General features: G+C 51.2%; 1 protein-coding gene and 1 pseudogene across 2 annotated transcripts; one reads left to right on the top strand and one right to left on the bottom strand.

The window, feature by feature from the left end:
• Positions 1–1216: 1216 nt before the first annotated feature.
• Positions 1217–21214, top strand: SUSD3 (sushi domain containing 3; the record flags this gene model as incomplete). The annotated part of the gene is made up of 5 exons (XM_082656792.1): positions 1217–1304; positions 14718–14906; positions 16469–16616; positions 17278–17430; positions 20992–21214. The coding sequence occupies 5 exons, from the start codon at positions 1217–1219 to the stop codon at positions 21185–21187; spliced, it is 774 nt and encodes a 257-aa protein (XP_082512918.1). The 3' UTR covers positions 21188–21214.
• On the bottom strand, positions 8566–9414 carry LOC309823718 (corepressor interacting with RBPJ 1-like; annotated as a pseudogene). The gene has a single exon. The product of its transcript is annotated as a corepressor interacting with RBPJ 1-like (transcript).
• Positions 21215–24483: the final 3269 nt, after the last annotated feature.

Genomic DNA, 24483 nt, shown 5'->3' with positions numbered 1-24483 from the left:
GGAGGGTCCCAGGGTCTACCTTGGTCTCCATTCCTAGTCGAATGATGCATTCCTGGATCTATCTTAGCCTGCCTGCACTCCTAATCTAATGGTGGATCCCTGTGTCTATATCGGTCTCCACTACTTAGTAATGGAGGATCCCTGGGTCTACCTATGCTAATGGTGCACCCCTGGATCTATCATGGTCTCCACTACCTAGTCTAATGGAGGATCCCTGTATCTATCTTGGTCTGTACTCAAATGTTGGATCCATGTGTCTCTCTTGTTCTCCACTACCTATTCTGAGGATGGATCCCTGGATTTATCTTGGTCTGCACTCCTAGTCTAATGATGGAGCCATATGTCTATCTTGGTCACCACTACCTAGTCTAATGGTGGATAAACTCAGTGATCCACCATTAATCTAGAAGTGCAGACCAAGACAGACCCAGGGAGTCTCCATTATACTAGGTAGTGGAGATCAAGATAGATCCAGGGATCCACCATTAGAATAGATAGTGTAGACCAAGATAGACATAAGGATCCATTATTAGACTAGGATTGCAAACGAAGATAGACCCAGGAATCCTCCACTTACGTTCCCTCAGCTCTACCGGGCTGGTCCTCTGATCAGGAGCTGCCCTGAGATGCCCTGGCCGGGGAGTGGGGGGGAGGGGGGGCGTCTATTGAGTCTGTTGTCTGAGAGCTCCCTCAGTGGTTGCCTGGGCCTGGGCGGGGTGCTGCGCCTGGGCTGGGTGGGGTCCTAGGAAGAGGAAGGGGCGAGCCGCAGCTCTGAGCCTAGCCAGGGGCCCCTTCAGAGGGAGCTGGGTAGGAGGAGCAAGGAGAGGGCAGGCCCTCCGGGTGTGTAAGGCCAGGGCCAGACCCTGGAGGTCTGAATCCTGACCCCCACGACTCGGAGGTCCCTCACTAGGACCTACAATATCGACACCCACCACAGAGGGCCTAACCCACAGTGACGCAGATGGGGTTCACATGTGCTACTCACCGAGAACACCTGGTCTGTGGGGGGCCCTGGTGGTCGGAGGCGCAGGGGCAGAGGTTAACACCTACGCAAAGCCCTGGAGCGAGACTTCCCGGTCTGCTGGCTTCGCCCCTCGGGGATTTGGGTTCCTGCGGGGTCGGCCCCGCCCTCAACCCTGGATGGGCGTGACCGGGCGGCCCCGCCCCCGCTGGCCCCTGTGCGGCAGGCTGGCCGAACGCCGCGGAGCGCGCAGGGATGCGCGAGGAGGCTACGACCCTCAGCCGCAGGGCGAGGCCTGGGGGGCGCATGGGGGACGCCACGCCCGCCCCGGGGAACTGCACAGGTGAGGGCCGAGGCCGCAGACCTCGAGCGGGGCTCTGCGCCCATTTCTCAGACGGGGAAGCTGAGGCGCGGGGGGCACAGCCCTGCGCGGGGGCGGTGGGTGCGGCACTGCCGCGGTGAGGCGCACAGTCGGAGGACAAACCTCCCCGACGCTCTCCGTCCGCCCAGCAGGCGCCCCAGCGGAGCCGAAGCCCAGCGGCAAGCGGCCAGAAACCAGGCGGCGGCGTCCAGCTGCCCGCCGACCCAGGTGCGCGCCTTTTCCCAGTGGGGGCCGCCTCAGTGCGGGGGATGTCGGTGTGACGGACGTGGGGAAATCGAAACTGGCCTCACCTAGGGAGGTGTTCTGGATCCTCAGCTAGCTCCCCAGCCCCACTTCACAGGCGGGGAAACTGAACCTGGGAGAGGGGAGTGACTGCTCAAGGTCCCGCTGCAGCCGAGCCTGTGGTGAGGCTCCGGGGTCTCCGGAAGGAGGGGTGGGCTGGCTGTTATCTTCAATGTTTGATTTCGAGATTGTTTTGTAGGGGGTTCACCTTCCTGCCTTGCTCGGATAGGGGGATTGCAGCTGAAGCCCCGGATTCGAATGTCGGCCTTGCTCCATGAATGCGTCTAAAATCTAACCCTTTTAGAAACAAAGATAAAGCCGGACCTTGAGCCGCAGATGTTCCTGGAGACTCACTTTAGGGCACACTGTCTGCTCCCCTTTAAACCTCAGGGTCTTTGCACACCTGTGCCCCAGGCCAGGCGCTGAATTGCACAAGTGGAAGCTGGGCCTGAAAGAGCAGGCTGGCACAGGTCACACACACACACACACACACACACACACCCGGGATGCAGCCAGTCATGCTTAAAACAGTGACACCTGCCACCTTGGGGGGAATGCTGGCTTCCTCTCAGATGGGGAAACAGGCCCAGGGAAGTAAGTCACAAAGCAGAGGCATGTGGCTTGGTGGTGTGGAAGCTAAGACCTGATACTGCCCCTGGTGTGGTGGGGTCGGTTTATTTTCTTTGACTCCCTCGGGCAGCCTGATGCCCAATCCTGAATTTGGTGTTTTGCCCCGTGTATGAAGAGGACAATGTGTGTGCAAGTTGTGCAGCACTGCCTGGGGAGGTGAGTGTCCACTGTGAGGTGGAGGGACTTGCCCAAGGTCAGCCAAGGACAGGGAAGGGGAGGCCCTGACTACATACAAAAGGCTGTTTGCAGAGGACTCTCCTGGGGGAAAGAGGGTCTCAGAATCCAGTTCCTGCCCTCTGGCCTGCCAAGCCTGGCCCCAGCCCTACTTCTGACCGGCTGCTGTTCAGCCTCCTCCCAGATGTGAGCCCTGTGGGTCCCAGCCTGTGAGTCCTTCCCAGGAACTTAGGGTTGGACCCCCCCACACACAATGACCTGCGGTGCGTCTCTTTATCTCTGTGCCTCAGTTTCTCCATGTGCTAAGTGGTGGGCCCTGTATACCTGCCCCAGGCTTGTGGACAGGCCAGGGGGAGCCAGGGAGGGCCCAGTGCACCCACCCTTGCATGGTTCTGCTCCAAGGTAATGCTGACTCATCCACTCCTCTGCCCCATGGCCCCAGTCTCTTGGGCTCTGAAATGTGCACCCACCTCTCCTTGTGGGGCAGTGAAGTGATGGGTGTGGGGGTCTTTAGAGACAGTTTGGCACTGTGTAAAACACAGCAATGGGGTGGGTGTTTTTCCTGCAGTCTGTAAAATGGGCACATTATTCTGCTTTTCCTAGAGGAGGTATGAGAGTCCAGTCAGACACAGAGTCCTAGGATTCTCCCCTCATCTCCCGTGCACGATGACCGGGGAGAGGCAGGTGGGGGAAGGCCGGCTCAGAGCAAGGCCTTAAATTTTTATGGCCTTGCTCTGAATGGCTGACTGGGAGGCCACCCTCCCACTGCCCTTAGGCCCCTGGCCTGTCCCTGGCCCTGTTCCCAGGGCAGCTCCAGCACTCCCTGATGGAGGAGATTGTCCAGGAACACGGCCCTGCCAGAGGAAGACCAGTGGCCAGAGGTGACCCTCCCCCATGCCCCTGAAAGGGGGCAGCAGGAGGACTGCTGGGTGGGTGAGGACGTGCTCTGTGGACAGCCTCTTCGCTTCACTCCTGCCACCCAGCCACTGGGCCAGCCCTGGGCCCATTTCATGGAGGAGACCAAAGCCCAGAGGGTGTAGGTGGGAATCTAAATGTGGCTTATGTGCCCCTAAGGCCCAGCTCTGGCCTCCCACCATGGTACAGGCAGAGCTGCTGGATGAACGAGGCTCCTTGGAGCCTCGATGTTCTCCCCTGAGAGATTTGGGGGGAATGGGGAAGTGCGCTCTTCCTGGTTTGGTTTGGAATTTACCTGGTTATGTTCTGGAGGAGAATATATATTCTGGGTGTGTGAGCTGACCTGCTGTCAGGGAAGTGCCTGGGAGACCCGGGTCTCCCAAGGGCCAGGCTTGCAGTAGCTCTGAACCCTGCACCTGCCTCAGGACACACGACCTGGGCATGGGCCTTCTGCATGTGGCTGTCCCCACTGCTGCGGTCTTGGGGGGTCCCACTCTCCATAGAGTACCTCTGTACACGTCACTCTTTAGTTTCTCTTTGAGAAATTCCTCCTGCGGTTTCCTCTTTCCACTTGGGGAAACTGAGACTCAGAACTGAGACTCAGAAGCGACTTTCTAGTCCCACAGGGACCCAGGCCCATAGTGGGCTGGTCCAGTGGCCTGCTTCCCCCCATCTCCCCACTGTACCTATTGTCCACAGTCACAGCCAGCATAAAAGGTAACTTATTTACCTGGTCTCAGCGGGTGAGGTCAGGGTTTGGGGGCCATGTTGGCTCCAGAAAGGAGGATGGGAGGGATGGTCCTGTGGTCCAAGGTTCCAGATAAAAGATTAACAAGCAAGGATTGTTCTCACCCACACTGGCCAGGCAGGCTGGGGGAGGCATGGGCTGGGAGGACAGGCTGTCTAGGTCAGGCCATGCACCCCCTGTGTGTTAGAGGTGGGAGAGAGCATTGCCTGGGGCTGGGGAGTGAGCTGGGAGTGTTGGGCGAACACTGATGGGCAGGTCTGCCTCTCTACTGTCCAGTGAGCCTATAGGGTTTGCTTTTGTTTTGTATCTTGCTTGCATCAAATCCATTCCCTTTGTTTTTTCTGTTGTTTTTCCTCTCCTCTGAGATTTATTTGTACATAGTAAAAAAGATAGTATCATGCAGGGTGCAGAGAAAAAAAATGCACCAGAGGTTGAGGGGTGCAGGGGTCCAGCCAAAGGAAGGCTGGGGAAGTGTAGCATCCAGTGTCTGAGGCGGGCCGCAAGTGGACGGGGCCAGGCAACAGGGCTGGAAGGAAAGGATAGCTGGGGTGGTCCCCTTTGGGGACCAGTCCTAGGAAGGGTATACAGGGGTAACTGGGTGTCTGTGAGGGTTTTCAGCAGGGTATGGAGGGGGTAGGATTTGCCTCTTAGACACCAAGTGTGGGGAGGGACTGTTGGGGGCCCAGCTAGGGGGTGCAGGGGTCTCCAGGCTGTGGAGGGTGCAGTGAGGAGTGTGAGCAGAGGCTGAGTTTGCAGTGGTTAGGGGATGTGGTCTCTGGAGCCAGCTGGTGGTTTCATGGAATACCCTTAGAAGATGGGTAGACTGAAGCCCTTGTAGTCCCTTGATGCTGTGCCACCTTCCTGCCCCATCTGGGCTACGTGTCACAAGTCCTGTAGAAAGGTCTGGTGGGGGCCCTGCCAGTGTACACCTGGGGCCTTCAAAAGTCTGTGGGCCTCAGTTTCCTCATCTGGAAAATGGGCCCAGCCCAAAGTGTTTGCTGGCCTTCCAGGCCCAGAGAAGGGATGCAGGCCATCCTGTTGGAGTCTGGCGGGTGACGGGTAGGGGTGGCAGGTGCAGGTATCCTGGGTGCTGTGGACTTGGGGTGGGGGGTAGGATGAGGTATTGAGCCTCCTCCTAGGCGGCGTTCCTGAGCTCCCAGGCACAGGCTTAAGGTCTCCACCAGGTGGTCCCACTCCTGTCACCCCGGGGGGCAGGTCACCCTATTTTGCAGGCTGGGAAGATGAGTCTGAGCAAGGCAAGGACCAGGTCCAGGAACTGAGGCTAGAGGTGGTGGAGCAGAGTCAGACTTGGTAGAGAGGGGCTGGGTGGGGTTTGGGTTCCTAGCAGACCAGGCCCACTTGGCTTCTCTGCCTTCTCTCTGAGCCTGGTTGGGCTCTTGGATTACTGGGGGTTGAGCTCCTTGCCTCCCAGGTAGGGGAAAGATCACTGCAAGGAGGGGGCCATGGGCAAGGCTCATCCTCCCTCTACCCTTCCTTACCAGAGTTATTTCCTCTGACCTTTCATTTTCATTTTTAAAAGAAGAACCGTTCAAACAATACACTTATGCTAGGAGCAGGGGCTCCCTGCCTCTGATGGGCGTGAGACCCCTGTATTGGCTGGCTGGAAACGCAGAGTACGAGGCCTGGGGAGAGAGGCCATGACTGCATTTAAAGCCCTCCATTCCGAGTCTCTCAGAGGCCCCTCCTGTCCCCGGCCATGCAGAGTGCATAGTTAATGGGGCAGCGGCATTTTCGTTGGGCCTGTGCTTCAAATTTTCTTGTACCTTTCCCTTAAGTCTTCAGTTTGATGCACACCATGCAGGCATCTGCAGGTCAGTCTTGTTTCCTTTCTGTGGTGTCACCTCTCACCCTCCCACCTTGACGAGGCTCCAGGAGACAGGACAGGCTCTGGGCCTCTTGGGGTGAGGGGTTAGTTCTGTCTTTTAAGACGTGTGACCCCCTTGGGTGGTGAAATAGCCTGCAGTGCTGTGTCACGATGGGCACCCTTAACCATAGCGGAACCCAGCAGCAGCACAGGATGTGGCTGTTGACAGGCGAGCCCTTTCCCTACGACAGTGGTGGTTTCCTGGCTGGAGCCGGAGCTGCACATCATCTCAGTCAGCCCCTGTCCTGCCCTCTGCAGCATTTACAGGTGGGTCAGAGGACCAGACTGGTGACCTGGTTACCCAGCTGGTTAAGTGTGGTTTACACCCAGACATGTTTGGCTGCAGAACCAGCCTGCTGCCTCTGTTTCTGGAGCTTTTTCTCCTGTCTGTGACTCTCCATGCCAGGGCCATTAGGTAATGCAGGGTCTAGGCTGTGCTCTGGTTAGGGAGCTGGACAGCCACCCCTCATGGCTTGGCAGGCCAGCTGGGGCATATCAGGCAGTCAGCAGTGACGCTTGAGGCGTTCTCCCCACACTTAAAATTTTTTCAAACATACCACAGAGTTGAAAGAATTTATAACCACACCCCCCAGCTCTAGCCTAGCCATAACTTTTCAGTAGGCCTGCTTCATCATATCTCTTGCCATCTCTTCGTCCCTCCCTCAAGGCATCTTACTTTTTTGATAAAGTCCTAGTTGCATCTTTAAAAGATGAATACAAGTTTATCCCTTCCTCCTTTCATTCGCCAGGCACTGGTGCAGGTGCTGGGCAGACAAGTGTCCACAAAGCTCTCACCCTTGCTGATCCCCCCACAGGGGCCTCCCTTCTCTGAGGGCCATATGGGGCCCGGGAGAAAGAAGATGCTTAGCCATGGAAGAATGGAGAAGTAGCAGCTCTAAATTGGGGACTGGGAAGTGTTGGTTGCCCGGTGACCCTGGGGAAGGGGCCACGTGGCTGGCCCGTGGCTGCCCTGCTGTGTCTACCCAGTTCCAAAACCCTAGTCCGCTTCCCTGGCTGGAAGAACAGCACATGTCCAAGTCCACGGATCCTGAAAAAGAAAAGAGGTTCTTCCTGGGGGAGTGTTGATCACAGCTTTCAACTGTTAGTTTGTTCATTCATTCATTCATGCATGCATTCATTCATTCCTGCTTTGGCACCTATGGAGACAAAGCGTGGTGATTAATTAAGGGCCTATACTCTGGAATCAAAGTTGGCATCCCTCTGTACTACTGAGTACTAGGGGACCCAAGGCCAGTGAGGGTAATCAGGAAATGTCCGATTGGAGGCTCAGGGTGGGTGCGGTGTCCTCCTTGCCCTGTCTCCCTGGGGCTCCCAGCTCAGGCTCCCCACCCCTTCCTGCCTGCAAGCACCTGCCTGTCCTCTGCTACAGGGCAGGACAGCCTCTCAGGTCCTCCCTGCTGTGCCCTCTGCCCCAGGGGTTATGCACCCCTTTCCCCACACCCTCACCAACCTGGTGGCCTGGTCTTTGTGATCTTGACCAAGCTAAGAAGCCAAAAGTAATAACTTAGGTTTCAAATCTGCATTTCTTTAATTGAAATAAATATTTCCCCTGAATTTTTTTTTTTTTTTTTTTTTTTACTGTTTGTCATTCTTTTAATGATGTTTCAGAACAAAGAAAATGTCACGCAGTTACGTGGGGTTTTTGTTTTAGTATAGGGCACAAGAAACATTAATGAACAGAAAATATTTTTACAGCCCCAAAATAGATCACTTAAAATATTTGCCAAGTTCATTCTTATGGGATTCATGTAGTTTTGTACTTAATATAACAGTTTACAGAGATGAAAAATTAAAATAGAGCTTTTTTATTAGAAAGACAATAGTACATAATTTAGCCCTTGCTAAAGGTATTCAAGAAGAAAGTGGAGATATTTTTATTTCCAGGTAATTGTCACATACAAGTCTCTATTCTCTACTTCTCCATTCTCTTTGCATCACTCTAGTGTGCCTGTCTCCTGATAATGCTCTGTGCATTTTCCCTCCTCTGTGTCTATCTGTGCCATGGCTTCTGGTGTCATTTCTTCTGTCCCACTCTTCACTGGGACTTCGCCGTGGCCGTCTTCTTATTTCTCTTGGCTTGTAACCACCATGACTTCTGCTTCGGCTTCTCCTACTCCTCTCATCCCTGCTCTGGCTCCTGCTGCCTCTCTCATTTCTTCCAGATCCTCTCTCCTCTGGACTCTGGTTATGGCTCCTGGGCTTTCTGTCAGAATCAGAATGCCTCCATTTGCTCTTCTCCCCAGAACTCTCTTGTTTTAAAAACCTAGGCTTTTCCTTGTTACCGTGACTGCTAGAACGTTCTTCATCAAGTTTTCTCTTCTTAGACTTGTCCGTCTCTCCAGAACCACTGTTGTAATTGCCTGAATGCTTGTTTTTCTTTCTTTTCTTCTTCTGTTTTTTTTTTTTTTTTTTTTTTTGCGGTACGTGGGCCTCTCACTGTTGTGGCCTCTCCCGTTGCGGAGCACAGGCTCCGGATGCGCAGGCTCAGCGGCCATGGCTCACGGGCCCAGCCGCTCCGCGGCATGTGGGATCTTCCCGGACTGGGGAATGAACCCGTGTCCCCTGCATCAGCAGGCGGGACTGTCAACCACTGTGCCACGAGGGAAGTCCTCTGTATTTTTTTTTTTTTTTCCTTTGTTGTCACTCTCACTGCTGCTTTCTGAAGTGCCACCAGAGGAGGAAGAGGAAGAGGAGGAGGATTTGTTTTTATGTTTTTTGTGTTTACTTCTGCTCTTCTGAAGCTTCTTCTTTTTTCTGCCTTTTCTCTTTTTCTTTTTTTTTCTTCTCGAGTCAATCCAATTTCCTGAGAAGTTTCTGTTTTTGTTTGGTTGTGAGTGACTTTAAAAATTCGACTTCTGGATCTTCTTCACCCTCACTTGCAACATATTCCTGTGATGGATCATTTGCAGTCAAGTTTCTCCCCAGTACGTTTCGTTTCAGTGCAAACCCACTGTTTCTCATCTCCGCTTAGCTCCGAGGGGTGCATCGATGGTCCTGAGCCATCAGTGGGAACTGAACTTGCATTAATTCCAGAAAGACCAAACAAAGGACATTCTCGATCTGGATTGACATGACCCCATTTGTGACATTTAATGCACCTCACATTTCGAACCTGAATACCAAAGGGCTGATCTCTGAATGTTCATGTCATCTTTGGCATATTTTTCTCGTGGGGCCCCTTTTTGCCATTCAAATTTGTATTCGGTCTCTCCTTCTGTTTCTTCTTCCTCTTTGTTTTCTTTTTTAGCCCCTGGTGGAGCCTCATACATGAAATTAAGGCCATTCTTCACACATTCATCTCCCATAAGCAATCTATTATCATATGATTCTTGTTCTTTAAGATATTGTTGCATTAATTCTTCTTGTTTCTTCGTATCATATGATATTTTCTGTTCTGCCATCCATACTTTTTTGATGTTGGATTTGGAGGCAGGATGAAAGTCTTTCTTGCACATGAAATTGGCGAAGGATTTTCCCATTTTGGAGCCTGAGCTGGGGAAGGCAGCCGCTAGATCTCTCCCCTGAATCTTTTAACAGCTTTATTGAGGTATAATTCATGTGCCATACAATTCACACCTTTAAATTGTACATTTAAAGTGTACAATTTGATGTATATTCACAATTTTTAGTATATTCACAGATACGTGCAACCATCACCACACTCAATTTTAGGACATTTTCATCACCCCAGAAGGAAGCCCTGCATCCCTTAGACCCTTCGAGGTCACCTCCCAAGTCCCCCTCTCCCTGATCTGCTTTCTGTCTCTGGATTTGCCTATTGTAGACATTTCATATGAGTGGAATCATACAATATGTGGTTTTCTGGTAGCTGGCTTCATTCACTGAGCATAGTGTTTTGAAGGTTCATCCATGTAGCATGTCAGTTCTTCACTCCTTTTTATTTCCAGAAGTAGTCCATTGTATGGGTGGACCATATCTTATTTATCCATTTATCAGTTGATGGACATTTAGGTGGGTTCTACTTTTTGGCTATTATGAATATTGTTGCTGTGAACATTTGTGTACAAGTTTTCATGTAGATGTGTTTTCCTTTCCCTTGGGTATATTGCTAGGAGGGGCATTGCTGCATCATTTGGAAATACTCTGCGAAACTGTTGGAGAAACTGCAAAACGGCTGCCCCTTTTACATTCCCAGCTGCAGTGTGTGAGGGCTCCAGTTTCTCCACATTCTTGGTACACCAGTTATCATCTGTTTTGTTTTTTTTTATGTCTTTTTCATGGCGGATGTGAAAAAGTACCTCCCTGTGCATTTAATTTGCATTTCCCTGAAGCTAATGACGTTGAGCATCTTTTCATGTGCTTATTGGTGGCCATTGGTATATCTTTAGAGAAATGTCTGTTCATATCTTTTGCCCATTTATAAATTGGGTTGTCTTTTTATAATTCAGTATAATAATTTATACATTCTAAATACAGTCCCTTATCCGATAGATGATTTGTAGATATTTTCTCCCACTCTGTAGGTTGTCTTTTCACTTTCTTGATAGTATCCTTTGAAGCACAAATTTTTTCATTTTAATGGAGTCCAGTTTATCTGTTTCTTTTGTTGTTTGTCTTTTGGTATCATTGAGAAACCATTGCCTAATCCAAGGTCAGGAAGATTTACTTCTATGTTTTCTTCTAAGAGTTTTTTTAATAGTTTTATCTGTTATATTGAGGTCTTTGACTCATTTTAAGTTAATTTTGGTATATGATGTAAGGAGAGCTCCAACTTTCTTCTCTTGCATGTAAGTATTGTTTTCCTGGCACCAATTGTTGAAAAACTATTCTCTTCCCATTCAGTTGTCTTGGCACCCTTGTTGAAAATCAGTTGATTGTAAATATGAGTTTATTTCTGGAGTCTAAAGCCTTGCATTGGACTATATGTCTCTCTTTATGCCAGTGCCGCTGTTGTCATCACTGTAGCTTTGTGGTAGAATTTGAAATAAGGAAGTACGAGTCCTCCAACTTTGTTCTTCTTTTTCAAGATTGCTGTTTGGGCTATTCTAGGTCTTTTTGCATTTCCTTATGAACTGTAGGATCAGCTTGTAAATTTCTTCACAGGTAGCAGCTAGGATCTGTTAGGGGTCATGTTGAATCTGTAGATGAGCAGAGGAGCATTGCCATCTTAAACCATGTTAAGTCTTCTGACCCATGAGTATGTGATGTATTTCCATTTATTTAGGTCTTCTTTAATGTCTCTCAACAATGCTTTGTAGTTTTCAGAGTTTAAGTTTTGCACTTCTTTTGTTAAATTTATTCCTAAGTAATTTATTCTTTTTGATGCTCTTGTAAATGGAATTGTCTTATTAATTGCATTTTTAGTTTGCTCATTGCCACTGTACTGAAATAACAATGGATTTTTGTGTGTTGATCTTGTATCCTGCCAACTCGCTGCGCTCATTTATTAGTTCCTGTAGATTTTTAGCAGATTCCTAGGGATTTTCTCGATACAGGATCATGTCATTTAATAGAGAAGTTTTGCTGCTTCCTTTCTGATGCGGATGCTGTTTAATTTTCTTAATTAATTGCTCTGCCCCCTGGTTTGGGGCTATTTCCATATTTTTCTTTTCTAACTTAACCATTTTTTGTGTTGTGATTTTTGTCATGTCTTCCGTAAGTGCTGTTTATGTAGGAAAGATGCTCTGTTACATGTATGTTGCAAATACCCACACTCCCTCGTTCTGCTGTTGATTAGGAATCTTAAGCTCTGCGTCAGTCCTGTCTGCGGGTGCCCTCTCTATCTGTGGGTGTTGAGCAGGTCAGCCACCACTCCAGGCTTGGTTGCTCATGTTAAAATGACGATAATAACAATTTCTTCCCTGCTGTCCTCTGCAGATGATTGAGTGCTGCGTGAGGTCAGGAACTGGGGTCCTTCTTAACCAGATGTTTCTATCGGACCTGTGTTGCCGTTGTTAGTGTGACACTAATGATGGACATCTGCAGACAGGGAAGCCTGAATCCTCCCAGATGTGCAGTTTACATGGCAGCCGTGGCCCAGCACACTTCCACCCCCACCACCCTCAGCGTGTATCCAGCCTTGCTCTGCGTCAGTTTCCCCATCTGTAAGATGGAGGTGGATGGTCTTCCTCATATGGCTGAAATACAGTGAAGCATCCATGAGGTGCCCAGCGTTGTCTGTGCTGTTCGAATGTCAGCCCCCCATCTCTGCTAGGTACACAAACCACAAGGACCACCCAGGCTCACACCCCTCCCCCCAGCATTTCAGCCTGGTGAGGCACCCCCCAGGTTCTTGGTAGGGCAGAGCTAGGGGGAGCTTGGCCAATCTCAGCCAAACGCTGTCCCTCAGTGTCACCGCCCACAGCGAGGGTCCAGGAGCCTTAGCCTCCAAGGGCAGAATGCAAGACTGAGGCTGAAGCCTGGCTCTGCCACTGCCCTGGTAACACCCTCACCCTAAGTGGGGTAGGGCCAGTGGGGCCATGCAAGGGGTGGCTCGACCTCATTGAGCCTCAGTTTCCCCTCTGGACAGGGCTGGTTGTGCACAGACATGTGAAGCACTATCACGGGGTGTGTGAGTGGCCCTCCTGAGTGACAGCTGCTGCCCTTGGGCAGTTCCGGGTGTCCTCTGTCCCCACAGCCTATGTGAAATGGGGTACCATGCATTCCACAGTGCATCCCCTTCATGGGTGCTTCCAGGTGGATGTGGATTTTGGAGGACTCTCCAGCCCACTACAGATATTCTGGGTATATATTTTGAAAACAGAGCCCACAAAGTTTGCTGGTGAATTGGTTGTGGATTGAGAAAAAGAGTCCAGGTAGGTTCCGAGTTTGGGGGCTGGAGCAAGTAAAGGATGGAGGGCATAGTGGCTAACATCAAAGTTAGAATGGGGCAGGCCAAGTGATGAGCAGGTTGGCCAGTGCAGGAGCTTGGCTGGATGTGGCAGGCCGAGTGGGCTTTTGGACATCCGTGCCTGGTGCCCAGGGGACAGTCCTAGCTGGAGGTATCCCGTGGAGGACAGGGGAAGGGTTGTCTTGGGTTGGTGTGGAATAATGGGGTCCTTAGCCTGGGCAGTGCCAGCCTCTGTCCGAATCCCCACCACTGCTCCCACCTAGGCCTCGGATGTGTGGAGGGAGTTGGACACAGACGCTGCCTCTGGTCAGTCTCCCTTTTGTCTGAGACTAACTGCTTTATACACTAGTAGTATACAGTGCTCAAAGACAGAAAGTTCCAGAAAAGCAGGAGGAAGAGCCTCTTGCACTCAGGCACCAGGAGGTGTGCTCCAGAACATCGGTAGCAGCTTCATTCCGTATTCTTGAACACCGGAAACAACGCACACACCCATCAGCAGGAACAGGGAAGCAAACGAGGGCATCCATGCAACGGGACTCAGCTCCACCATAAATATGGACAGCTGCCAACACACGCAGCACGGCACCTCTCCCATCACTGTGCTAAGCAAGGGAAGCCAGACACAAGGGACACGTGATGTATCTGTCACACGCGTGTGTTGAGACGGTAGGCCCAGAGCCTCCTTGTGTGGTTCCACATCTCTACCCTACAACATAGGAGCTGTGTGACTTCAGGAAGTGATTAAACCACCCTGTACCTCAGTTTGCTTTCCTGTCAAGTGGGGAGGTATTTTGTGGATTGATGAGTTAATGCACGTACAGCGTTTGGAACAGCGTCCAGCACAGTAGATTCTACGTGCCAGCTGTTGGCATTGTTACAATTTTATAAAAATGCTTGTGATTCCCACGTTATCCAGAGTGCCTCTCTGTGTCCTTATATAAGGACATCATTGTAGCACTTTAGGATAGCATTGCTGGCATTCATGTCAGATGTACTTTGATTAACTGTACTGATCCCCACAGCTGGAGATGTGGGTGTAGACAAACATCCTGGTATAGAAATCCTGGCAGCAGATGCATAACTACTTCTTTGGCTAAATTCTCAGATGTATACACAGCATAAAGCTCTTCATACACTTTACCAGACTCTGTCCAGAAAGGTTTGGATCTGTGCCCCCACCAGCAAGTCTGAGGGGAGTGGCTCCCAGGCCCTTGCTAACTTCACACGTTTTTTTTTTTTTTCTCCTTTTTGCCAAGTGGAGGAGTGAAAGATTAGCTCTCATTTGAATTAGTGTTTCTTCAGTTACTATGAGGGCAAGCATTTTCTCATGTCTGTTGGCTACTTGTATCTCGTGATTTGCTTGTTCACACACCAGTCCATTCTGCTTTACTTGGATGTTCAGCTTTTATTGACGTGTAAGATCTCTTTATAAATTAAGGGTGTTGAACCTTTGCCCTATGTTTTCCAAATACCTTTTCCTAATTTTTTCATCTGAGTTTGTTTGTTTTTCAGTTATTAGGGAGTAACAAAAGTTTTTGTGTTTTACTTTTAATGAAACCACATCTGTTGATCTCTCTCCTTTTTTTCCCCCTTGATTCTGCCTTTTGAGCTGCACTTGGGTAATAATTGTCCTTTTGCTTTTATTGTCTTTAGATGTGTGTTTCTTTTATCAACACCATGGTCTTCAGAGCATCTAGATTTCACTTAATGTAGGGATTAGCTCCACTTCTGTTCCCAAGCCACTAGTCACACGGACGCCACTTCCAATTGTCTGGGTGGCTGTGTGACCTTCTCCAGAGCATTGTGTGGTCATTGGGTCAATGATGCCTGTCCCAGGTGAGGGCTCCTGCCAAGCCCCTGCCCTCCAGGGTGAGGTCCTCACTCTGTCTCTCCTCTCTTCTCTCCTAGGCATGTGTGTGCAAGTGCAGCCACCCCTGCAGGGCACCTTCCAAGTACTTCGTGGGAACGGTACTTCTGTGGGGACTGTCATCGTGTTCCACTGCCCCTCGGGCCACCAGATGGTGGGGTCTGGCCTCCTCACCTGTGTCTGGAAGGGGAGCATTGCTGAGTGGTCTTCAGAGACCCCCATGTGCAAGAGTGAGGCCCATTCCCTGTGAGCCGCACCCAGCTCAGCAGCGACCCCTGGTGGGGGGTTGCTGATTTTGTCACATGGATGGTGTGGGTGTCCACAGAGAAAGTTCCATGGGCGTCTGTGTAGGGTCCTGTTCCCAGTGCTGGTGGTCCCTTGGGGCTCCATGTCAACAGTGTAGACTCAAATCCTAGCAGCTGCTCTAAATTCTAGCTCTGCCACTGACTCGGCCTGTCATCTCCAAGAGGTTACTTGTGCTGTCTGAGCTAGTACTTCATCTGTTAAGCAGAAAACTACGTTCTTTCAAACACACATGCAGCAAACATTAATAGGATGTTTCGTGCGCCAAGAATTCTAGAACTGGGGAATAGGATTGCTTGGCCATGGGGCCCCAGTCTGGGGGAGGAGATGGTTTTCTAGTTGTATTTGTTATACAGGGTGTTAAAGGATAATACCCAGCACAGCATTTTCCAAAGTGAGGATACATATATTGTGTTAATGTGTATTGTGCATTGAAAAGGGCTCTATAGTCAATATAATTTGGAAAAGCCCCGGTTAATAGACTGCAGGACTTCTCAGAGCCTTTAAAATACTCATGTGGTGGTTGAATCTCTGAGAAGGAGAGTGTCTGTTAGGATTAGACTCCAAGAGATAGAAAACCCAAGATAATGGGGGCTATGAGAGCTTTCTCTTGCCCGTGGCCCTCAGGATGGGCAGTCCTAGCCTTGTATGGTACCCCACGGTGGGGATCCAAGTCCTTCCCATGTTATGGCTCTGTTAGGCATGATCTCAACTGCATGATCCAGGCAGTTGTTACAGGATGAGTTGCAGGGCAAGGAAGGCTCTTAGAAGTTGTCCCACACTCCTCCACCCTGTTCACCACTGGCCAGAGTATGGTCATGTGACCACATGTAGCTGCAAGGGAAGCTGTGAGATGTAGTCTTCAGTCTGGACGGCCAGTGTCCAGCTAGGGCTGGGGGACTAGGGACTGGGGAGCGTGATCAGTGTCCACTACAGGGGAGAGTATGCAGTGTTGTTCAAATTAGCATCCTGGGCCTTGATTCCCAAGAACATCATTTAGAACCTGATAGAAGTAGTTCTTGGTACATAGCTAGTTCTTGGTCACACAGCTGATAATGTGCCAAAGGCCCTTTGACCCCAAACACTGGCATTTTTCTTGCTTTTGCACCTTCCTGGAAAGTGACCCGAGAAAGCACCTAGGCCCCCATAGGGTTTTACCCACTTGAGGCATTGTGAAAATAGACTGTGTGTTGTCTGCTGTCCTCTGGTCTCAGGGGCCCAGTCTGCAGTGGGTGGGAGCCAAGGGGACTATCATCACTGAACTCGCTGTCAGAGCTTCCTCCAGTGTGCCAGCAAAAACTCCTACACACCCTCCAAAACCCTGCTCAAACACCCCCTTCTTGGGGGGCAATCTTGCCTGATAGCCCCACTCCCTACAACAATTTGCACAGACCTTCACCTCAGCTGCCAGCGCCTCCCTGCCTCCCCCATGGAACAGGGCTCCCTGAGGGCAGGCTGGGCCCAAGAGCTGGACTTGTCTCACTCGCAGCTGTGCCTCCCTATGAAACCTTCGGCTTCAAGGTGGCCGTGATCTCCTCCATCGTCAGCTGTGCCGTCATCATGCTCATGTCCATGGCCTTCCTCACCTGCTGCCTCATGAAGTGTGTGAAGAGGAGTGAGCAGCGGCGATCCAACAGGTACAGTGACCTGGCACTGCCGCAGGGCACCTGCAAGTCACTCCGAGACTCCTGGTGTGTCAGGGAGTGGGGCTGCTGGGATCTTGACATCTTGCTGTTCACAGAGCATTGAGGTCGTGGAGGGCACATGGCTCACTCGCTTGGTCTTCCATAAGACAGGTGACAGGTACACAGGGGATTGTCTCATTCTGCAGACTGTGCACACACGCAGTATATGCTCTGCTCTGTGTGGACGTGAAGGGCTGACTACACGACGGTTAACTAGGGCCTGCAGGTGGAGTCTGGCCCACCTCTACTTTCCTTCACGGAAACCTATCCTTTTATTCTTTTTGCTCTTTTTAAAATTGTGGTAAAATATTTACAATATAAAAGTTACCATTTTAACCATCTTTAAGTGCACAATTCAGGATCATTAGTTACACTCACAGTGTTGTGCCACCATCAGCTTGATTCATCTCAAGAACTTTCCACTGCCTGTCTTTGTAAGTATAGTTTTCCTGACATTTACTCATCATCCATGACTGCTCTCTCCCTACAGCAGCAGAGCTGAGTAGTTGCTCAGGAACTGTATGGCCCTAAAATACTGTCGACCTTGCAGAGGCTTGCAGGTGGTGTCCTGGACACACGTGCACCTGAATGTCCTTCCCCCATCTCTCTCCAGGGCGGCCCAGCTGTGGTTCCAGCTGAGAGACGAGGACTTAGAGACAGTACAGGCCGCCTGCCTCGGCCTCAAGGGCCTCAACAACAAACGCAGCATCAGTGGCGAGTCCAGGATCCAGCCCATCCAGGCTCACGACAACCACAGCTTCACCACGTGGGCATGGGCAGAGCAACGGGGCGGTGGGGCAGTGGTGAGGGCAGGGAGGCCCCAGCATGCTGCGAGCCCAGGCTCACCAGGGCCTCAACTCCCATCCCTAAGACAGGGGCTGATGGTCCTTCTAGTACCCGTGTCTGACCCTGCACCCTAGTGCCTAAAGTTGCCCTCCACCCTGTTTCTTTATCTTGTCACCCCTTGTCTAGAGAAGGAAGCTTCTGGACATGAGTATTACCCTTCACCAGGACCCACGGTGCCCTGTCAGCTTGGTCTCTCCTCCCATCTCCTTCCCTGCTCCTCTGTCTCTCAGTTTCTATCTCTTCTTGTCTCTCTTTAAAAACACACACACACACTTTTTATGAACCAATACAAGGACATTTCTTACATACTTCCTTTTGACTCAAGGAGTCTAATCTTGGCTGAACACGGACTGCAGATAGAACATCTCCCAGGGTTGTTGCTAGCTTTGAGTGAGCACCCTCTGACCCCAGGATCCCAGGGCTGCCCGGTTTCTGGGCTCCTTAAATGGGGCAGGATATTTGTCTTGGGCAGCATTGCCTTTTGCGGACTCTAGGCCAGTGGTCTCCTACAGACACCGTGTTCTGGACTGTCTTGACATTCCCTCATGACTGCACTCGGGCAGCGTTTCTCACGTGGGTGCCCCATGGGCGGTGCTGGTGTGAATCACAGGTATGGGTCAGGCTGTCGCCCTGCAGGCACGAGGACTGGGCGCTCTTGACTGAGATGAGTCCATTGTCAGGAGATGAAGAAGGGACCCTGCTAAGGGTCACTCTGCTGCCCCCATGGCGTCTGACCTGTGGCCTTAGCATCCAGGGATGTTCCAGCCAGAATCGGTTTGGGCCCTGAGGTTTACAGAATAATGATTTTAATTCTGTTGCGATTCTGTTATTCCCTCTATGAGGAATGAAAATGAGTTCTGTTTTTTCCTTCCTTTCCTTCTCATTTTGTTTTGTTGTTTTTGTATCACTCTGAACTCATAGGTAATCTTTTCTCAAACTTTATTATGGGGAAATTTCACGAATACACGAAGCAGAGAGAATAGTGTAATGGGTTTCTTGTCCCCGTCTGCTAACCTCAGGGGTCACCGTTCCCCTGCGTCATCTGGACCTATGCTTCCTATGGGCTCCAGTCCTTTCTTGGTTGGAGCCCTGTTGTGCTGCGTCCTGATCATGCCCTTTATTCTCCAAGTGCCTCCTCTCTGCACAGATGTTCTGGCCCATTTAGTGCTTTCTCTGCCCCACCCTGGCGTCACAGAGGCAGTTTGCTCATTTCCTCAGCCTGTCCCCACAGGAACCTCCCAGGGAACCAAGTGCTTGCCCCTGGCCTGACGCCTCACTGTGTGACAACTGCTCATGCCTCGTTTTCCTCCCTTGTACAGTGAGGATTATGGCAGGGCTCACTTCCTGGCCCTGTTGAGGTGATACAAGTCAATGGCCTTGACTGGGCCCAGAGTACAGATTCAGTGAGTGCCAGCCATTGTTGTTAATTCTGCTCTTGATCCTGGTGTGCACGTGAGGAAACTGAGGCGCTGGAGGTGGTGGCCTGTGCAGGTGTGGCGAGGGTCTGTCTGGTCCCATGTCCACACTCAATGTACCGAGCCTAGCTGACTCCTGGAGTGGCGAGGCCTGTGGGAAGGAATTGGTTTCCTACCTCCTTCCCTTGAGCTTTTGACACACATTAGGCCTAGGTCATGATGGCCATGGCAGAAATGCCGCCTTGCGCCCTTTCCACCTGCCTTGACTTGTCATTGTGTTGCCATGGTGGTCTGAGGCCCCTGGAGCTATGCTCCAGATACTTCACCTGCTGTGCTCAGGTTTGGGTAAATGCTTGTGCTTAGAGCTGTTTTTCTTTTTTGAGATGACATTTTGGGGCAATCCTAGGAACAGACTGTTTAGGCCAAGTAGTCCAAATATTTTTATTACCAAATTCTTTCTCCAGGAACCTGGCGCTAGTTGAGCCATTTTTACACCTATACTGTCACTGAGTGTTAATGATTTGTTTTCCATCGCTTACTTAGCAGGGGTGAGTTACATAGGTGGTTTTCATCAGCATTTCTTTAACATTGAGAAAGAGTGTTTTCTCCATACCGTTGCTTAGCAGTTGCATTGCTGGTTTTAGTCACTTTCACTTTGCTCTGCTGAATCTCCTGCTGATGTCTTTTCTCATAAATAGTGGAAGCTCTGTGTACATTATGGAAGAGACCCTTACCTGTCAGTTGGCTGCAAGCACTTTCCTTTTTGTTTCAGTTGTGTTGGGGTTGTCTTGCTAGTGCACATCCTTTTCATATAGTCACGTTTCCTTGGCAGGTTTGGAATTTTCTGCATTGCCCGCTGCCCTGTGGCACCCTCTCCCCATTATAGACCTGTGACACACTGTCTTGTGTCTCAATTGGGAAACCCCAATGGAATAGGGGAAGGAATTGCTGCCTCTCAGGATGTGCCATCCTAGGCAAGGCCCAGATACCCCAGGTCTCCCACTGATTGGTGGTGAAATCGTCTTTAGTAAGGTGAGGTTTGCCCCTTGACCTTACTTTTATTTCATAAACACTTCCCAGCACTCACATTATGCCAGGCACTGTTCTTAGCTTTTCCAAATATTACCTGTTCTAACCATGGGAGTGGGCACTATTTTTATCCCATTTTAAGAAACTTGTCTAGAATCACATAACTACTAAGCATGAAGCTAGGTTTGAACTCAGGCTCTGTGGCTCCAAAGTCCATGGACTTGCTCACTAAGCTGACTTTCCTCTCCACTAATTAATTGATTCATTCACATATTCATTGAACCAACAGATAATTTAAGTCCTACTACTGCCTAGAGCTTTTCTGAGAACTAGGTGTGGGTGGCAACATAGATCTGGGAAAGCTTCCTGGAAGAAGTGATGCCTGAGGTGAACAGATTAGGAGAGCCTATACTGGGGGGGAAGGAGAGAGACAGCATCTTAAGGGGAGGAAGCAGCCAGGCAGCCTCAGGAAGTAAAGTCCAGTGTAAACGGGAGATGGGAGCAGGGCCAGGTGGACAACGGTGGGGCCAGGGTTTTCTCAGCCTGGAGAATGGGTGGGTTTGTGGCTTGGGGGCTAGGGGAGGCCACTAGGGAACTGAAGATATGGAAGGTGGGAGATCTGGTCCCAGACTCAGAGGAGAGCCTGGCAAGTGCGAGGGTGTCCTCCAGAATGTTCCTGGGGCCCCAGTGTCCCTTCTCTGCCTAGGGCATCCTGGTGCATATAGTTTACACACACTCTGAATAAGCTCCCTTCCTCTACAAAGCCCCAGGAAGCCCCTTCCCACCCTTGGAAGGTGGGTGTGATGCTCCTTGAGTCATCCCCCTTGTATGAGTGAGGGGCCTGAGGCCCAGGGAGGGGCACCGATGGAGGGGCCTCCTTGGGTGCAAGGCAAGAGGAAACGGGGGCCCTCATCTAGGGGCAGCAGTCTATCCCAGGCCTGCTGAAGATCAGGGCCAGGGTACCCTGCATGGTGGCAGAGTTGGGGTTAAATGGGGCCCCCGCTCTGCCCCCAGGCTCACACCTCCTCTTCCTGCAGAGACCTTGGCGAGGGGACCAGAGAGCTGGCCAGCATGGCCCGAGGCATTGACAAGGACCCCTGGACCCCCAGTGGTCCCACCAGCTCACCACGTGCCCAGGTGATGGTGCATACAGCGAACCCAGGGCAGATGCTGCCTGCCTCCAGGCCAACCGTGGGAATGCTCAGACAGCCTGCAGCCTATGTCCCGGGGTGACTAGGGTGGAGGCCAGAGCCCACAGTGGGAGGGCCAGGCTGACCCCACCAGCCGGCCACTGCATCTCAACATGTGTCCAACTCAAGACTGGTCAGTGAAATCAGCTTCCGGGTTTAGGGATTCCCTCAGGGCACTGAGCTGGGGACCCCATTTGGGGGGTGTCTGTCCCAGGGGAGCCCAGCTGTAGTGGTTTTTATAGATAGGCTTCCTTGAAACCACTGCTGAGGTTCGCAGAACCAGCTGCAGCCTCCCTCTAGTCAGGTTCCTTTGAAGAGACCGGGGGACATTTTAAGCACGTCTAGTTTTGCATAGCAGAGTGGGAAGGTGGCAGCAGGTTTCTCAACAATTACAGCTGGCTGCTTTGTATCTATAAGCAGGGACCCAGCTGGGGTGCTGCATCTATTATCTGTAAAGTTGTGGTAAGGGGTATGAAATAAACAATACTTTGAAAAACAGCAAGGGTAAAAATCACTGTCTCAATTTTCAGTCCCTGCATAATGAAAACCTCAAGTGTAGTAGCATAAAACTATAGTTCCTTCTTATTACAGCTCGGGGTTCCAGGTTTGCCGGGCTCTACTGGGCAGTGCTCACTGGGGCTTCTCCCATGTGGTTGTGGGCAGCTGGTGGCACGCACTGGGTCATATCCAAGGCTGGCTGGGTTGCTGCCAGATGTCAGCCGAGACCTCATGGGGTGGTGGCCGCCTCAAGTGGCCTGGACCTCCTCACATCATGGCATTCCACAGTGAGAGTCCCGAGTGCAAATCTTACCTGTCAGGGCCTCAGAAGTCACCCTGGGTCACTACTGCTGCATTCCATTGAACGAGGGGAGGCAGCTGGACTCCACTTCTCTCCTGGGCCAGTTGAAATCTGACTTCCAGCCTTCTGAGATTTGGGGTGTGATCTCTGGCCATTGAGAAACCTCACTGATGTTTGCCCTCTGAACTCTCCTGCTTCCTGGAGGCCCTGCAGCCACGTTGGGGCCATGAGGGGTGGAGCCTGACAAAGAAGAGCTGGTGGTCCTCGGGAGCCTGTGCTACCCTGAAGCCACGTTTGTCATGGTTTCCATCACTAACAAATACATCTTGATACAGGCCACACAGGACAGTCCATCTGTCCTCTGATTCACTTGGGAAGCCCCCAGCAGGGGGCGCTTGGGTGGTTTCACATTTTCAGCTGTCACACTGGTACCAACATCCTTTCTGTTCTGGGATACTTTTCCATCAGGTGGGTTCCAGAGTGGAACTGTGAGGCCAGAGGGAGTGTGTGGTGCTCCGGTCGGTGGTGGGGAGGTCACGTGTGCGGACACTGGGTGGGTAAGCTCAGACCCAGCCCTCAACCAGACAATGCAGCATTCACGCTGTGGGGGTCCCTGGTAGACTCAGGCCCTCTCCAGCTTTTCTGGGAGTGGCAAGCAGTGGCCCTCAACTATATGCCTCCAAGGGGCCTGTGGGCTCAACTTTATGGGGCCAGGCAGGGGTGGAAGGTTCACCCCGATCCTGCAGGGTGTGATCTTGATGCGTGTGGATGCTGTCAGAAACCGCTAGGCTCCTTACGGGGCTTCAGCAACACTGGGCAAGATTCTGAGTTCCTGTCATAAGTGCTAACTCCACCAGGCCCTCTCCATGCCCTTATCAGAATGAGGTGATGGGAGGCTTGCCATGAGGGTTTGGGGGTGCCTTCAACAGGAGGTGTGTGTTTTGTCCCAGGTACCTAACCTTGGGCTACTGGAGCAGAGGACAGGAGGATTGGGGTGAAGTGGTGCAAAGGGGATGGCCCCATCCTGCTCCAACTCCCAATAGCTGAGAGTTACAGGGATAGGTGTCCAGATGGCCTCAAGGTGCTACAGGGGCAGGAAGGAAGGGACATGGTGCCCAGCTGGAAAGGGTGCAGGCTGGACATCAAAGCCATTGCTCAGGAGAGCTGTGGGGCATGAGGCCTCTGTGGTGCAGCATGCTGGGCCCTGACCCCATCTATACCATGGCCAGGAGTCTCAGCTGGACTGGGAGACATGCCTGCCAAGGAGCAGGAAGAGAGCTACGTTCTCTCACAGGCATTTCAGAGCAGAGGGACTTCACTCAGCACCAGAGGAGAAGGGGGAGGGGGAGCCAGCCCCAAATCTCCCCTAAAACCAATTCTAGCTTGTACTAGGAAGAGAGAGGAGTGAACACCTTTTCTTGCTGTTTCTCAAAATGCCAAGCTTACCCCCACCGATGGGCCTTAGCACCTGCTGTGCCCCCTCCCTTGCAGGCCACATGACTCACTCCCACACTTGCCTTCTTAGCTCAAGAAACATTAACCACTGTTGTTATATCATTCAGGATAGGCGAGACTGTGCTGCTGAAACAAACAACTCCTGTTTCAGTCAGCTCAGGCAGCTGTAACAAATAGCACAGGCTGGGCAATGTAAACAATAGAGATTTATATCACAGTTCTGGAGGCTGGAAGTCCTAGATCAAAGTGCTGGCTGATTTGTTTTCTGGTGAGGGCTTTCTTACTGGCTTGCAGATGGCCACCTTCTTGCTATGTCCTCACATGGTCTTGGAGCATGTACAGAGAGAGGGAGAGGGAAAGAGTGCTCTCTGGTGTCTCTTCTTAGGAGGACACTAATCCTGTGGGATCAGAACCCCACCCTTAGGACCTCATTTTACTCTAACTACCTCCTTAAATGCCCATCTCCGAATATAGCCAACACTGGAAGTTAGGGCTTCCAGTCCATAGCAACCCCCTAAGTCTCAGGGGCTCAGACAACATCATTTATTCCTTGTTCACATTGTGTGTCCAGTTCAATCAGCAGGGGCTCTGCTCAGTGGAGTCGTAGTGCCTCACCGGTGGAGCAGCCCCTTTCCAACTTGCACCTCCACAGTCTCCAGGAAGGGGAAGGGATGCTGGAGCCTCTTCGACCAGCAATGCAATCCTCTGGCCTGGAGGGGACACACCGCACTTCTGTGAAAGACACGTCAACAAGACTGACCTCAGGGGCCAGGAGAGTGACTCTCCTGAGTGTGCAGAAGGAGAGGGAACAGGCAGGTGAGAACAACACCAGGACTACCATATCATCCCGCATCAGCTCTTTCACATACAGTGCTGGCGAGTCCCATGGTTTTCAATTGCTATGACAGCTAATTTATCAGAGAAATACCAATCAGACCTAAATATTGGAACAGTGCCATTCTTGCCCCCAGAAGTAGCTGTGCAGAATCAGGCTAAGATGTCACAAGGGAGACTTCATTACCCAGCAGTTGGGGCACAGCATTTGGGAAAAAATTGTACCTCATGTGTCATTTCCTCAACAATGT

Source organism: Grampus griseus (assembly GCF_964374135.1).
Source record: "Grampus griseus genome assembly, chromosome: 6".
Taxonomy (NCBI): Eukaryota; Metazoa; Chordata; class Mammalia; order Artiodactyla; family Delphinidae; genus Grampus; species Grampus griseus.
The sequence above is the reverse complement of the archived record's forward strand: the minus strand, read 5'-3'. Positions and strand labels throughout refer to the sequence as shown.